This window comes from Salvelinus fontinalis, chromosome 32 (genome assembly GCF_029448725.1).
Source record: "Salvelinus fontinalis isolate EN_2023a chromosome 32, ASM2944872v1, whole genome shotgun sequence".
Classification (NCBI taxonomy): domain Eukaryota; kingdom Metazoa; phylum Chordata; class Actinopteri; order Salmoniformes; family Salmonidae; genus Salvelinus; species Salvelinus fontinalis.
In genome coordinates, this window is record NC_074696.1 from 35,548,941 (window position 1) to 35,566,761 (window position 17,821).

Sequence of the window (17,821 nt, forward strand, 5' to 3'; positions counted from 1 at the left end):
CAGGCTCTGCTTTATTTGGTATTCAAATAAATCAAATGGATTCAAACAGGGAGAGTACAATAAGAAATGCACATTTCCGTTTCCCGTTGTAAACGCTTTCTGCTGTATTACTTATGAACATAACCCAAGCAATGCTGGTTGTTGGTGTGGAGGATTAGAGGATCTGATTTGGGGGTGGGGGGTGGGTGGGGAGGGGGGGGGGTTGGAGAGGTTTTATAGTGGGGCAGGCTGAATATCTGCGGCCCATGTGGCTGGCAGTGGAGGTAGGCACTTGGCAAAGAAACAACTGCCAAACATTGGCTGCCAAACATGTTTGGGTTGTTTGTTGTGGAGGGGGGGGGCGGCATTCAATTCCTTACCTAAACATGAAATCACTGAGTTGAACCAGAGCAATCATACTAACCCACAATCAAAGACCAAACACAGCCAACAGTAGATACAGTTTACAATCTGTACTTTCATGTCATAGCGGAAACACGGTGCAGGAAATAGTATAAAAACAAAAAGTACAACAGAGGGGCATTTCTCAAAAGATATTCAGAGAGGCTTAGCATAATGGTACTGGATGGGGGAACAGGATTATGTTATCATTACTGATCGAAGGGGGAATGTTGTGCACAATAACACTAGATATGAATGAAATCAAAACAGTTAGGGCTACTTCCATCAAATGCCACAAGAAATGGGTGATGGGAAGGAAAATCGATTACACCATAACAGGAAATTTGTACAATCCCAAAGATCAATGAGGGACACACAACATTTCACTCTTTATTGGTATTTTCTTTAAAATATTCACACAGTCGTTTCAAAATCCGTATGTTTGGACAACATGTACATAGCATGTGGAAATGTACATAGGCAAGGAAGAAAAACATACACTGTACATATTGTAGTCTTCGAGAGAAATGTTTGACATTTTTGGGCCCATTTATTCACTTTTAAAATAAACAAGACTCAAAAGTCGTGTCACTTCTGTTTTCAGTAATTAAATAAGGCTCTAATATAAGACTGAAGTTTTCAACTTCAATTTAAGAGGAAATGTGACATTGCAATAGGTTCAAATGTTAGACACTAACATTGCGAGTGTTCCGTTCAGTCACAAGTCAGCCACTGGGTAACCTAGTTACGTGGGGAACAGATCGCTTTAGTACCAAGGGTTAGGTAACCTGGCTGTCTAATTGGGTTACATGTTCATTTGGTTGGAGTTAATTTGCCCAGTTACAAGTTTTTAAGGGGTTGATAAAGAGTCCAGCAGTGTGGTGGTGACAGCTGAGCACACCGGAATGTTTTTAGTGGGATGCCTTCATGAATTAAAGCATGGGCTAGTGATACCAATAAGGAACGGACACAAGATATCGTGAGAGTGTGGGGGGGGGGGGTGAGTGACGACAAACATTCAGCGCCTGTTTGGTTGACCACCCGCCCTCTGCAGCCTCTCGGCCTGGCCTGCACCCGCCGTCAATGTCACCTCCTCCAGGAAGCTGTGCGAGAGGGCAGAAAAGGAACATATCATTCCGTTGCTTCCTCACGAGTTGAGAGACGCATGACCAGTACATCAACATCTCTGTGACTCTCAAAATAAATGTTCATCTAAAAACAGAAGCCAATATGACAGACACGATTACCTCAGTCCCAGCCCTGTGACACTGACAGACACACAGTGTGTGTCACTAGGGTTCCGGTCTGTAAAGCAAGGATATGGCTGAGACATGGCAACAACAAAAAAGAGACCTACTAGAGAAATGTCAAAATACCTATTTCTGTTAGCTGATCAAGCCAAGACATTTCAAGGTGTGATTGCAAACGACACGTGAGACATTTAGGCTTCTTCTCACTCTGAAAGGCAAAGTTCTAAAGAGCAGCCGTCTTGTCTCTCTTACAGTCCTCTGCCAATGAAAGATAGTCATTTTGACTTTTGATAGAGCAGTAATTTCAAAGTATTGCAGTGATATATCAGGGATACCAGCGCGACATTAGCCGATGTTCATCTGTTCTCAGTGGGTTTCCATTCACGCAGCCTGCTCTGGGCGACTAGCCTATGTCAGCGAGTGACTAAACACATGGTCTAGGTCTAGGACCTAGGTCAGATAACCTACTATCCACCCATCTACACCTTTTTTTATCCTGAGGTTAAAGTTCAAACGGCACAAGAGAGCAACGTGGTATCATTCAATCAGCCATTTTATAATTCAATACCAGTCCTGGTTTCAAAAGGGAGATACTGACCCCTGCAGTGACGATGGTACTGGTCCATTATTGGTAGGCATATATCTCCAGCCTTTTGGCCCAGTGGGGCAGCACACAGCAGTACAGGGTGGCCTGGACAAATCCCCCAAATGTGTTTATTGTGTCTTTGTGTGGCTGGTTGCAGGGAGCATTATCATGAAACAGTTCAAGAGTACCTATGAGCATCGAGTGACTCATGCAGTACAAAAGGGGGGAAGAAGCATAAAAGACGCATTTAAGAGCCCCATTCATAATGGCTTACAGTGCCTCTGGGTGAAGGGGTAGATCATGGTTCAAATTTACCACAAACTGCGGCTATGAGCTACAAAAGCATGGGACGTGCCGTCACAGCCAACATTAAAGGGTTATCAAATAACGTGTAAGTAGATGTCAGAAGACTACTTGTGGCGCAGCGGTCAAAGGTACTGTATCTCAGTGCTTGAGGTGTCACTACAGACACCCTGGTTCGAATCCAGGCTGTATCACAACCGGCCGTGATCGGGAGTCCCATAGGGCGGTGCACAAATTGGCCAAGCGTCGTCCGGGTTTGGCCGTCATTATACATAACAATTTGTTCTTAACCGACTTGCCTAGTTATATAAAAAATGCATAAAAGAAAAATGAATGTGCATTGTTATTTTCAGATCATGGACTTTTTTCGCTTGAACCAAACCTCCCAAACAACACACACAAACACCCAGAAGAGTGGGAAGCCAGGGCCAACAAGGCAGGAGGGAAACAACTTGCCTTGACCCACTCTGCAACCTATGGGTTAAGTGCCTTACTCAATGTCACATCGGCAGGAGACGGTATCTAGATGGCATCCATCTTGGATACCTAGAATCTGCCCTAAGAGCTAAACTATAAAACTGGCAGAATTTTTTTTATCTCTAAAACTGAATGAAAATACAGCTAGCAGCATAGAAGTGAATAATGAACATGTGACACTATGTCAACATCAGCTTATATAAACAAGCCTGCTTGTGACAGGCAAAACAGAGACAACATCACGACACTAAAATGTAAACAACTCATATATAGAGAGAATCAGCATTTCACTAGGATGGGACAGCAACGGCACGCTAAAAAAGAAACCTCACAACACAGGTGCACCCAGTACCTTTAACAGCACAACAGTGACTGCTGCAGTACAACACGAAACGCCTCGGGACCAGAGAAAGACAGTTGAAAGTTGAACTCCCAGACGTGGAAAGATTAAGACGGTGTTACATAACCCGGTGTGGGAGACACGTCACCTGAGGGGCATCAGCAAGCGCTCCGCGATAAAAATGTGAAAGACGTGGCCAAGGAGCATCATCACTCAGCACATACAGTAGGTGCTGCTTAGCAACCCGGGTGAAGTAATAGCACTGCAAACAGGAAGCGTTGGTCTATCTTGGCTAAATCACTTCTCAGATAAGACCTGGTCAATCTCAGCCTGCTCGGGTTGGAATTTCATCAACAGTTGACGAGGACCACTAAGTTGTCATATAACCGGGAGAAAAATGTATGGTTTGACATTTGTGTGTGTGTCCAGACCCCGTGATGAAAGAGAAGAGGGCTGATCCCACACAGGAGTGTCAGAAGGGGCATCACAAAAAGAGCACGGACGCATCTCCTGAGCACCATCGTGTTACGTAATCACACTATGTTCTATTCAGCCAACACAGAGACAGAGAGACAGAGAGACAGAGAGACAGAGAGACAGAGAGACAGAGAGAGAGAGAGAGAGAGAGAGAGAGAGAGAGAGAGAGAGAAATAACTGCTTTTCAGAGAAAGGGCCTTGATTCCACATCTTCGCACAACACAAAGAACAACTAAGGTTCAAAAGAGGACTACAAGCTGAATTACTCTTCAGGCGACTCCATTGCAACCAAGGGATATCATGGACATAGTAAACCATACAGAACACAACTAATATCCTTAGTCGTCATCTAAAAAGTTTAGCCCCATTTTTATTTGACCTTTATTTAACTAGACAAGTCAGTTAAGAACAAATTCTTATTTTCAATGACGGCCTAGGAACAGTGGGTTATTAGCCTTGTTCAGGGGCAGAAAGACAGATTTTTACCTTGTCAGCTCGGGGATTTAATATTGCAACCTTTCGGTTACTAGTCCAACGTTCTAACCACTAGGCTACCTGCCGCCCCCATGAGTAGAAAAGTTAAAGAAAGGGACATTTTACTCAAAAAAATAAATTTTATTGAGTAAAATTCCCCTTTAACATTGGTGAAGTTATTTCATGTAATTTAACAAAAACCGAAATGCCGAAACTTTAACATTAGTGAAGTCATTACAGAAAATGACATTCAAATGTGGCCTACACTGTACGTACAGAACAGAACACTTACTCCCAGAACACTGACTCCGAGTCGATATTCACGTCATAAGAAGGAATTCCCCTCAATCACAAATTGGGGAAAGCAAACATTATTTTCCAACTTCTTGTCGATTTTTTGTTATACAGAAATAACAAAATATGTAAAAGAAAAAGATGCTGTGTTGTTCAATGTACATGTAACCAAGTCGGAAAATCCCGACCTACGGTTCGCAATGCTCCCACGTAGGGAAATAGAGCCTGCGAGAAAAACACTGTGGCTTCAAGCTATTCGGCGTGGGAGAGTGGGAAATGTGGGAACCTGGTGTCCAAGTAGGTTACATGTACAGTACCAGTCAAAAGTTTGTACAAACCTACTCATTCAAGGGTTTTTCTTTATTTTTACTATTTTCTATATTGTATAATAATAGGGAAGACATCAAAACTCAAAAAAGTATTAAACAACTGAGATTCTTCAAAGTAGCCACCCTTTGCCTTGATGACAGCTTTGCACACTCTTGGTATTCTCTCAACCAGCTTCATGGAGGTAGTCACCTGGAATGCATTTCAATTAACAGGTGTGCCTTGTTAAAAGTTCATTTGTGGAATTTCTTTCCTTCTTAATGAGCCAATCAGTTGTGTTGTGACAAGGTAGGGGTGGGTATACAGATGATAGCCCTATTTGGTAAAAGACCAAGTCCATATTATGGCAAGAACAGCTCGAAAAAGCAAATAGAAACGACAGTCCATCACTACTTTAAGACATGAAGGTCTGTCTATCCGGAAAATTTCAAGAACTTTGAAAGTGTCTTCAAGTGCAATTGCAAAAACCATCAAGCGCAATGATGAAACTGGCTCTCATGAGGACCGCCACAGAAAAGGAAGACCCAGAGTTACCTGTTTCCTCCCCTTCATCTACACTGATTGAAGTGGATTTAAGTGACATCAATAAGGGATCGTCCATGACAGACTGACCAGGTGAAGCCAGGTGAAAGCTATGATCCCTTGTTGATGTCACTTATTAAATCCACTTAAATCAGTGTAGATGAAGGGGAGGAAACAGGTTAAAATAAGTATTTTGAAGCCCTGAGACAATTGAGAAATGGATTGTGTATGTGTGCCATTCAGAGGGCGAATGGGCAAGACAAAATATTGAAGTGCCTTTGAACAGGGTATGGCAGTAGGTGCCAGGCGCACCGGTTTGTGTCAAGAACTGCAACGCTGCTGGGTTTTTCACGCTGAACAGATTCCCGTGTGTATCAAGAACGGTCCACCACCCAAAAAACATCCAGCAAACTTGACACTGTAGGAAGCACTGGAGTCAACATGGGCCAGCATCCCAGCGGAACACTTGACACCTGGTAGAGTCCATGCTCCGACAAATTGAGGCTGTTCTGAGGGCAAAGGGGGGGGGGTGCAACTCAATATGTTCTGTACACTCAGTTTATACTTCCATTAATATTTATCTGGTACCGGGCTACCTTCAGATTAGTCTTGTGGACGTCCAAGAACAAAGCAAAACGAAATGGACATGTTGATGAGAGTCTCACCGTTCCATAGAGGGGTCATATTTATGTGTAGCCCAAACAGTTCGGATGCTACAGACAGACGTTAGCAGATTGGCGGTACCGACTTCAGACGAGTCCCGTGACGCTTGTGGGGTCGTAGAGCAAAACGGAGAACACCATCATATTCGGGAGAGTCTCATCTGTCCATAGAGTGGTCATATTAGTTCAACCAAACCGTTCGGACGCTACAGAAGTATTCGTGAGAAGACCGATTTTCGGGATGTCTCATGGTCTGACAAACACCGCTGTAGCTCGGCCACCATTGACGGATGCAGTGGATTGCGACGCATCCCATGCAAAATACAGATATCTCTATCTTACAAAGAAGGATTTTAACAGGGATGTTTTTATTATGCTAATTAGATTTCCGCAGGGCGGGAACATTGACTCTAAGGGGTTAAGCCATTTTGATCATATGTGTTGACATGGTATCAAATAATGGATGTCTAATGGCTATATCTGGATGTAATTTGACTGAGGCGAAAAGGTCACGAGGTGTGGTTGATGATTCTAACCTCTTGGTGTTGTGGATGGTGGTGCCGCCCAGTACGATCCGAACTCCAGGCACGGTGCGGTTCAGGTTATAGATCGCCAGTGCCTCCTCATAGGTGGCCCCTCCGATGACGAAGACTATGATATCCTGTGGCCTGAAGAGGAAATACATGGTTACCCCTGATAGGCTATCATCTGGTTGGGGTAATCCAATAATGGTGATGAACCGTAAGCCTATACGTGCTCATACACAGAATATGTGTTTTTACGTATCAGTAACAGTGTGTGTGTTTGGCTATACAGGTGTAGGGTCTGAGGTTGTGTCTAAGTGTGTGTGTGTCAGTCTACCTGTCTCTAAGGGAGCTGGGTCCTAAGTAGGGGAACTGACTGTCCTTCAGCCGCCCCTTGATCAGCTGGTCCAAGGTCTCCTGCAATAACGGTGCATGCTGCGTGTACACATTCTCAACTCCCTGGAGACATGCACACACACAAAACAAAGGTGTTTTATTAGAAACTGGCCGAGAATGGCTACATGGACACACAACTCCAGCTAGTATCTGTCTAAATTGTGGAGAGAATGGTGTACCTTCAGCCCCTTGAAGAACTGTTTGGTGATGGCGACCGCATCTTGGGGGTTGACGAGGTCACTTCCTCTCACCCTCTTCCCTCCATACTCCACCATGGACGTTACCATCTGAGGTAAAAGATTAAACAGGATAAACAGGCATACGTTGATTCTTCTAACCTGGTTTTCACCTGGATTGGTGAGACAGATACATCAAACATACTGTATTGTACTTTGTTGAGTTGAACAAATATTTATTTATCCTCACAGAGGCATTGACAAATCCCAGAATAATAACATCCTCCACATAATATAAGACAGATACATCAACAATATACAGTCCTCATATTGCCAAGGGTCAGGTAGTATACAGTCCTCATATTGCCAAGGGCCAGGGAGTATACAGTCTTCATATTGCCAAGGGCCAGGTAGTATACTGTCCTCATTATGCCAAGGGCCAGGTAGTATACAGTCCTCATATTGCCAAAGGCCAGGTAGTATACAGTCCTCATATTGCCAAAGGCCAGGTAGTATAGAGTCCTCATATTGCCAAAGGCCAGGTAGTGGTACAGTATAGAATGTTCCCTTACCCTGCAATGCTTCTCTGACACGCCCTTCCTGTTGAGCTCCTCCATGAGGCCCGGCAGGATGCTACTGCTGTGTCTCTCGTAGCGCAGTGCGTACAGCATCACCAGGCGCACCGTGTCCATCTCGCTCACCCGCGGGTTCTGCAGCAGCCGACGCACGTTCTGCAGAAAAACAGGGAGGATATTTTACATAGCCTTTAATACAGACTTAAATTCTTTATTTTTCTATGATACTTCACTATGATTTCTATGTGCAGTGTTTTATTGTATTCTGAAAGTCATTATTATTATTACAAGTGGCCAAGTCAATATACAATACAGCAGTAGGCTGTATTCTTCAACAAACAGGGAAAATTGTGTATTTTTTAATGCTTTTATGTGAACTGTGTGTGTTATAGTATAATAAAGCATTGAGCTGTAAGCCCCCTCCAGAAATAAACATGTGATGTCACATGTTCATTGTTGACAGTGATAGGACCCTTACATATTGGGCAGTTCGGTCTGGTGCCTGCTCTTTGTCTACCTGTCTACCACATGTCAATGTCTATTTCAGGCCTGCATCTGGTCAGTGTCTAGCCTCTGCCTGGTTCATATTTGACTTGTGTTCCATCTACATAGAGTATCTAGTAGTGTGATTCTAGTCAGTCTCTGGCACCACGTCAGTGTAGAGCAGGGTTGTAGTGTTGATTCATTTCAACAGCCAATTCAGGAAATGACATTGGTAATAATAGAAATGTTTCCTACCGGTAAATTGAAAAATAAAACAGTGCATTCGGAAAGTATTCAAACCCCTTGACTTTTTCCATATTTTGTTACGTTACAGCCTTCTTCTAAAATTGATTAAATTATTGTTTTTCCTCATCAATCTACACACAATACACCATAATGACAATGCAAAAACAGATTTTTTAAATGTTAGCAAACGTATTAAAAATGAAAAACAGAAATACCTTATTTACATAGGTATTCAGAACCTTTGCTAAGAGACTCGAAATTGAGCTCTGGTGCATCTTGTTTCCATTGATCATCTTTGAGATGTTTCTACAACTTGATCAGAGTCCACCTGTTGTACATTTAATTGATTTGACATGATTTGGAAAGGTACACACCTGTCTATATAAGGTCCCGCAGTTGACAGTGCATGTCAGAGCAAAAACCAAGCCATGAGGTCGAAGGAATTGTCCGTAGAGCTCCGAGACAGGATTGTGTCGAGGCACAGATCTGGGGAAGGGTACCAAAACATTTCTGCAGCATTGAAGGTCCCCAAGAACACAGTGGCCTCCATCATTCTTAAATGGAAAAAGTTTGGAACCACAAAGACTCTTCATTGAGCTGGCCGCCCAGCCAAACTGAACAATCGGAGAAGAAGGGCCTTGGTCAGGGAGATGATCAGGAACCCAATGGTCACTCTGACAGAGCTCACATGACAGCCCGCTTGGAGTTTGCCAAAAGGCACCTAAAGACTCTCAGACCATGAGAAACAAGATTCTCTGGTCTAATGAAACCAAGATTTAACTCTTTGGCTGGAATGCCAAGCATCACGTCTGGAGGAAACCAGGCACAGGTTGGGGCAAAGGTTCACCTTACAAAAGGACAACAGCCAAGACAACGCAGGAGTGGCTTTGGGACAAGTCTCTGAATGTCCTTGAGTGGCCCAGCCAGAGCCCGGACTTGAACCCGATCAAATATCTCTGGAGACCTGAAAATAGCTGTGCAGCAACGCTCCCCTATCCAACCTGACAGCACTTGAGAGGATCTGCAGAGAAGAATGGGAGAAACTCCCCAAATAGAGGTGTGCAAAGCTTGTAGCATCATACCCAAGAAGACTGTAATCACTGCCAAAGGTGATTCAAAGTACCGAGTAAAGGGTCTGAATAGATATGGAAATGTCATATCAGTGTTTTATTTCTAATACATTTCTAATTTGTCAATGAGGCCCTTTATCCACTTCCCCAGAGTCAGATGAACTTGTGGATACCATTTTTGTCTCTGTGTACATTATGAAGGAAGTTAGAGGTAGTTTCTCGAGCCAATGCTAACTAGCGTTAGCGCAATGACTGGAAGTCTATGGGTATCTGCTAGCATGCTGCTAGTTAGCATTGGTTATCAAACATAACTAACTTCCTTCACACTGGACACAGAGAAATAACTCTGGGGAAGTAAATGAAGGACCTCATTGCCAAAATCCCAAAGTATCCCTTTAACTTCAGAGCAGAGTCTTACCTGTGATGCGCTTGAGTGGTCATTCTGGCAGGCCAGCTCCTGCTCCAGCTCTGACACCTCCATCAGGTGCCTCTCGCTCACCAGGCGGGACAGCTCGCCCACCACAGTCACATGCTTCGACACTGTGCCCGACATCTTTTTGAACTGGGGGTAGTTGTCTACAAACGCCTGCAGAGAAAAACAAAAGGGAATGATTAGAAAGAAGAAAGAAAACAGAAAGATTTCTTAAACTTGCAGCAATTATTTATAGTTTGTATCATTATTGGAATTAAGAAATTATTTATCTAATTCCGAGTGGTTATTAACCAATGAGACTGAGACGTATTAGTGGTTCTAAATGAGCAACTACTACAGGACATGCTGGGAAATTGAGTTCTTGTGGGACTACAGTTCCCAGGTCTCACCTTCATATCAGAGATGGACTCCAGCTTCTGTTGCTCCTTGGGCTTCTTCTTCTGAAAGTCCTCCATCAGGTTCTTGATGTTTGTGCCAATCTCTCCAAAGTTCAGGTACAGATTCTGAATAAGAGAATGTGAGAGTGAATTGGAAGTTGTCAGCCAACATCTGGCCCTGTCGGAATTCTTTAACCTTCCCCATTGACCGGCTGCTACACATTCCGGCATTTTTTCCTTCAGAGTCTTCTTAAAGAGGGCTGCTGGCCAGCGTTCCTAACCTTTAGGCCAGGGATCATCAGCTAGATTAAGCCACAGGCCGATTATTTGTTGAGCGGATGGTCAGGGGGCCGGAACATAATTTAAAAAAAATTGTAGACTGCAAATTGACCAGCAAGAAGACCAAATAGATATAACATTTGACGGAAACATAATCATTTCAAACCTTGCTTATATGGGATCATATACAAATGTCTATCTATTATGCATGGAAATAGTTTGGAACAGATTAAAAAAATGTAAATCACTTGGTGCTATAATACTGGTGTTTTTACAATCATTTATGTCCAACATTAAGAGAATAATATTTGTATAACCCTGCTCTGGGCTACCGGCCAGCCGGCCCAATGGGACCATTTCAAAGCCAAATGGCACATTTGTGCAGAATTGGAACCAGGCCTAGAGACTCACATTGGCATAGAACTCATCGTTCTCTGCAGACAGCACCACCTCCTTCAGGTCCTTGCTGATCCCTGGGACTCTGGACAGGTCAATGCGGTTGTTGTTGAGGCCAAGCAGCTCGTGCACCATGGCCTGGTACGTCCACTAGATGGAGCAGGGAAACAAACAATGAAACCTACAATGAAATAAAGTTAATGTCATCTCTAAATTCCTTCAGCGATGAAGAGTATATGTAGTTTTCACCAATTGATTAGCTTGTCTAATGTGAGCTAAAGATTGGTGCATTAGCTGTGACACTAAGGGCCTTGAGTACATGACTTAGTTTACAGTGCAGTTTGCAGGCTTGGTAAATATAAGTACAAGACTCTGCTGCCCCCAAGTGATCAGAGGCTGCAGTACACATCAGAATGATGTGAATATACTGTCTGTATGTAGTATGACTATAATGACCTGATCATTGCCTATCTTTTTGTAATAATGTAGCCTGGGTTCCCGACTGATAAAATGCTCAGTCTGGTCCCGGGCTAGAAAACATGTATACCAAACATATTATCTAAGTAGATTATCTTACAAATGATTTTCTATTAGTTCCCCAAAACATTCAGATAACACTTAGTTTCACTTAGTTTTGGAGCATTTACTTCTGTTGTGCATACTGAATACAACCCTGACTGTTAGTTCTGACCTGGTTGAGTAGTGGGGTGATGGCGTCATCGCTGCGGTCCAAGATGAGCAGGAGAGGAGGCACCTCTGTCTTCCTGAAGTCAAACAGCTCATACTCCTTGGTGATGATTTGCTGGGGGAGGAGATGGGTAGTGAGATTGCGTGTGTGTGTATGCGCGCGTGATAGGTGTGCATGTGATATTAGTCACCTTCACGCTCTCTCCCAGTCGCTTGGCCATGTCTGAGGACAGCTGGTAGCGGATCATGGGACATTTCTTCAGGGCCAGCAGCACCGAGGTCAGACCCTGGGTGGTACGTGGCAGGAGAGTTGGCTCCCAGCTACGACCCTGCAATACACACACCACACACACACACACACACACACACAGTATGAGATATGAATGCACTCTGTAAATAGATCAGAAATACAGAGGGAATATGACATACGCAGAGACAAATAGAAAACGTTCATCTAAAATCAATGCAGATGAATAATGGGTCACTTTATAAATTGTCACATATCCAAAGCGTTATGGCCTATTTGCATGTCTTACCCTTGCCACACCACTGAGGTTGAGGGAGAAAAGGTGTGGGTTCACAGCAATGAAGTCTCCATAGAACTCCTGCAGTCATATGAGAGAACTTGAGTTATTCGTTTCCAGTTTAAAATGTCAAAAGATATCACATACTCATTTCTACTATTACAAGACTACATGTAGCGTAAAGGGGTTCTAACTAGAAGTAGAAATGATACAACATTTAGATTTAGGACAAGTAGGAAAAACCTATGGATCATCATTCTACCAAAAAAAACAATACAAATAAAAGTCCAGAAAAGTAAAAAAGAAAAGAAAAGTTGGGTAACTAACGTATGGTTCCTATCCTAAAGTACTGCCCTTAGTGTTAACTTACCTGCACTTCTGCGACCACCTCCTGTTCATCCGCCTCGGCCAGGGCTTTTATCTCACTTTTACTGATGACATTGCTGAAGTCTAGAAAGGATTATGAGGAGGATGTCACCCATACAGAAAAATATATTGGAATATATTTCAATAAAATCTGAATATATTTCAATATATTGGGGAAATATATTGATCAAATATATAAATAAATAAAATATATGTACATATATTTGTAAGATATATGTGAAAAAATACACATTCACACCTCACAACCTTCTCTACCTCAATGATGATGTTGAATCTCTATTGACCTCTGGTACCTTAGCATTAGGTTCCCAAAATGCCGTTTTGCATGCAATAGTTGGATCATTGAGTTGTAGTTGAAATTAAATTCTGCAGCTTTTGAGGTATAGCCTACCTGCCACTTATGAAACATAGTAAAAAATAAATTAGGTGTTTCGAAAAACAACACTTGAATGTAGAATATATGTAAATATATTTTCCCGAGCTATCAATCACAATTTGAAATGTTCAATTATTTTTGTCAAAATTGCTCCGGCTCAGTAAATTTGGTTGGGGATCATTTATGGACAGCTTCATGTTATGGGTATGCTTTTCACCGGCAGGGACTGGGGAGTTTGTAAGGATCAAAATAAGTAATAAAAGGAACAAAGCCCAGGTACAAAGTTAAAGGAATCCCCACCTCCGTCTTCTGAAAACCTAACCCTGGGATAGGGTTTTATTTTTATGCAGGACAATTATACAAATGTTAACACCAAAGACCAGAATGTCTTTCTAAGAAGTGTTGACTGTTCCTGAGTGGTCTAGTCTCTGTCCTGACTTAATTCTGCTTAAAGAATCTGAGACAAGGTTTAAATATTGCTGTTCATCAATGATCCCCAACCAAATTGACTGGGCCTGAGACATTTTGATAAAAACGACAGATATATGTTCAACTTAGTTATGCAAAGTTGGTAGAATTTTAATGAAAATTATTCACAGCTGAAATGTCTCCCAAAGGTGCTTCCACCAAGTATTAACTCAGTGGGGTGGAAACTTATCCAATTATGATACATAAGTTATTTATTTATTTCTTCATTTGGAAAAATGTATATAAGTTTCACTTTCAAAATGTGGAATAGGTTGTGTAGATCTGTGGATAGCCTAGTGGTTAGAGTGTTGGGCCAGTAACCGAAAGGTTGCTAGATCTAATCCCCAAGCTGACAAGGTAAAAATCTGTTGTTCTGCCCCTGAACAAGACAATTAACCCACTGTTCCTAGGCCGTCATTCTAAATAAGAATTTGTTCTTAACTGACTTGCCTAGTTAAATAAAGGTAAAAAAATGTTGTCCCCTTTTAGAGGCAGCAAAAGGTGCAATGCCTTTTTATAGGCATTGTATGGAGAAATAATGTATAAGAAAACAGACAATTTTGGAATATATACATAGATATTTTTGTACATATATTAAAATATTTAGATATCTGTAATTAACAAACAATGCCTTCCGAAAGTATTCACACCCCTTGACTTTTTCCACATTTTGTTACGTTACAGCCTTCTTCTAAAATGGATTAAATAAAACTAAAAACTCCTCAGCAATCTAAACACAATACACCATAACGACAAAGCAAAAACAGTTTTTTTTGTGTGCAAACGTATTAAAAATAAAGAACATAAATACCTTATTTACATAAGTATTCAGACCCTTTGCTATGAGACTCGAAATTGAGCTCAGGTGCATCTTGTTTCCGTTGATCATCCTTGAGATGTTTCTACAACTTGATTGGAGTCCACCTTCGGTAAATTCTATTGATTGGACATGATTTGGAAAGGCACACACACCTGTCTATATAAGGTCCCACAGTTGACAGTGAATGTCAGGGCAAAAACCAATCCTTGAGGTAGAAGGACTTGCCCGTAGAGCCCCGAGACAGGATTGTATCGAGGCACAGATCTGGGGAAGGGTACCAAAAATGTCTGCAGCATTGAAGGTCCCCAAGAACACAATGGCCCATTCCTAAATGGAAGTTTGGAACCACCAAGACTCTTCCCAGAGCTGGCCGCCCAGCCAAACTGAGCAGTCGGGGGAGAAGGGCCTTGGTCAGGGAGGTGACCAAGAACCCGATGGTCACTTTGACAGAGCTCCTCTGTGGAGATGGGAGAACCTTCCAGACGGACAACCATCTCTGCAGCACTCCACCAATCAGGCCTTTATGGTAGAGTGGCCAGACGGAAGCCACTCCTCAGTAAAATGCACATGACAGCCCGCTTGGAGTTTGCCAAAAGGCACCTAAAGGACTCTCAGACCATGAGAAACAAGATACTCTGATCTAATGAAACCAAGATTGAACTCCTTGGCCTGAATGCCAAGCGTCACGTCTGGAGGAAACCTGGCACCATCCCTACGGTCAAGCATGGTGGTGGCAGCATCATACTGTGGGGATGGTTTTCAGCGGCAGGGACTAGGAGACTAGTCAGGATCAAGGCAAAAATTAACTGAGCAAAGTACAGAGAGATCCTTAAAGAAAACCTGCTCCAGAGCTCTCAGGACCTCAGACTGGGGCGAAGTTTCACCTTCCAACAGGACAAGAACCCTAAGCACACAGCCAAGACAACACAGGAGTGGCTTCATGACAAGTCTCTGAATGTCCTTGAGTGACCCAGCCAGAGACCGGACTTGAACCCAACCGAACATCTCTGGAGAGACCTGAAAATAGCTTTGCAGCAACGATCCCCATCCAACCTGACAGAGCTTGAGAGGATCTGCAGAGAAGGATGGGATAAAGCCCCCAAATACAGGTGTGCCGAGCTTGTAGCGTCATACCCAAGAAGATTCAAGGCTGTAATTGCTGCCAAAGGAGCTTCAACAAAGTACTGCGTAAAGGGTCTGAATATTTATGTAAATGTAATATTAATTTTTTTATTTTATTTTTACAAATTTGCAAAAATGTATAAAACCTGTATTTGCTTTGTCATTATGGTGTATTGTTTGTAGATTGATGAGGGGGAAAAATAAGGCTGTAACTTAACAAAATGTGGAAAAGGTCAAGGGGTCTGAATACTTTCCAAAGGCACTGTACATGTTGTTAAAACACGTGTCAATATATAATTGTTCTGTATGGGCAATTACCGTCAACATGAAATTACTGAGTTGTCATAATTCACGGTTGATACATGGGCAATCAATTTTGAGTCTATAGTTCTAAACCATATAAATGATCCAGAGACATAAGATCTTAGTCCTTGTTATCTGTATTTGATCTATCTAAAAACATTCACAAGAATCAGAACATTGAACCATATGATTTGAACAACTGTGCAGAAATCCTTACAGATGAAGTAGACACTGTACTTGGGTCGCCGGAGCTCCTGTATCAGATTTTCCACATTCTCCTGTAATGAGGGCAGAGAGAAAGTCAGGGGTGTCATACAAATCCAAAATTGAGCATGACTAAAGTCCTTTGCCTCCAAATAGTGCATAGTGTATGGATGCAATGCAATATACATTCGGTATAGGTACAATGAAGCAGTTGAAATATGCATTCATACAGTTGTGGATGGACACAATGCAGTAGATACAGAATGTGTAGGCTAAAGTCTTAAAGATCCAGTGCAGTCAAAAACATGATTTTTCCTGTGTTAGATATATATTCCCACACTATGAGGTTGGAATAATACTGTGAAATTGTGAAAAAGATTATCCCTTTTAGTGTAAGAGCTGTTTGAAAAGACCGCCTGAGTCGGTTTTGCTGGGATGGAGTTTTGGCCTTCCATGGTGACGTCATCACACAGTAAATTAGTTAATAGACCAATAAGAAAGTTCCTAACCTCTCTGCCAATAACAGTTCATTTTCAGTTTTCCCCTCCCCACTCAGACCACTTTGAGACAGTCCTATCTAAATTCATGCTTGAAAAATTGCTAAGAAGTTATTTGTTTATTTTTTACCATTTTAATTGATAACAATCATAGAAAGTTACTTAGTTGTTACCCAGATATGATTTGATATGGAGATAAAAACAGATGAATTGGACCTTTAATGCAGAGCAAAGGCTGGCTACAATGTGTATACAGTGACTGGGGCACCTTGGTTGGCCTGAGGAAGCAGATGGCTTTGAGGTGCTTCATGTTGTCTCGATTCTGTGAGTCAATTCTTTCGAACAGGTAGACCTCCTTCTGTAGGATCTCAGATTGAGTGTAGACCACACTGACAATGCTAGTCTGATGAGAAAACACAAACAAATAGGCATGTGATGCAGTACATTCCTTTTTACCTGAGCCAGAGATTTTGCTGAGAGATTAATTATTTTCCTTCCATGACTGGTTGTGACAGCTGAAAGGTTACAGTCCTGAATATGGTCTTGAGTCCAAATGATGCAGGCCTATCCACATTTGTGTATCCACTTTTCTGATGTTTTTCCTATGCAACTTCCAATGGGAGTAGCTGCTGACAGTATGACATTATCAAACATCCTTGGTTCTCCTTTCTATATTATTAACATTTCGCAAGAATTGTTGAATAATTCAAGGTTCTGTCCCTTCAACGTGTCTGTCTCTGATAGACAATGGATGTCAACAAAAGTAACCTGATACATTGTAACCACTGTAACGTTACATCGTTAGAACTACTACATTCTAGCTACAATTACTTACAGTCTCTTTATCCATGAGCAGAACCTTCATCCCTGGTCCGCTGTTTTCTATCATTTTGGAGATATACTGCTTGACAGCAAGTGTCACATTCATTTTGACAATGTTCTAAAATGCAAATGATGGCAGCTTGAAAAATACACAAAGGACGAATTATATTCGGTAAAGGTATCTTAAACCAGGTAACGCTTCGATTCGTTTGGTCAAATTAAACTATTGTTGACAAATGTTCAGCTCTGCTGAGGTTGGTTACAGCTGTCTGCTTCGAAATGAACCTCGAGATACATTTCCGGATGAAGAATTGGTTAACTGATTCAGGACCAGTTTGTAGAGCAAACGCACAGGCAAAAGCATTAACTGAGCATGCATTTCACTGATCCGAAGTCAGCATGTGTTTGTTATATCCCACAATGCACCACTAATTGTTTAACGACGAGGACGCCTTTTTGGTAAGGGCAAACCATTCAAATGAAAGAGATTTTGTTATTATTAAACAACTTCTGAAAACATTGCTAAATATTGAGATTTACAAATAGCACATAATTTATTACAG

At 42.1% G+C, this 17,821-nt stretch overlaps 1 protein-coding gene across 1 annotated transcript; it reads right to left on the bottom strand.

The window, feature by feature from the left end:
* Nucleotides 1-758: 758 nt before the first annotated feature.
* On the bottom strand, nucleotides 759-17,571 carry LOC129831176 (vacuolar protein sorting-associated protein 45-like). The gene is made up of 15 exons (XM_055894268.1): nucleotides 17,272-17,571; nucleotides 16,705-16,839; nucleotides 15,953-16,013; nucleotides 12,630-12,709; nucleotides 12,272-12,340; nucleotides 11,927-12,064; nucleotides 11,740-11,850; nucleotides 11,064-11,198; nucleotides 10,386-10,499; nucleotides 9,982-10,149; nucleotides 7,762-7,920; nucleotides 7,193-7,300; nucleotides 6,955-7,076; nucleotides 6,630-6,761; nucleotides 759-1,484 (listed from the first exon to the last, which is right to left on the bottom strand). The coding sequence occupies exons 1-15, from the start codon at nucleotides 17,362-17,364 to the stop codon at nucleotides 1,400-1,402; spliced, it is 1,710 nt and encodes a 569-aa protein (XP_055750243.1). The 5' UTR covers nucleotides 17,365-17,571; the 3' UTR covers nucleotides 759-1,399.
* Between the last annotated feature and the right edge of the window lie 250 nt (nucleotides 17,572-17,821).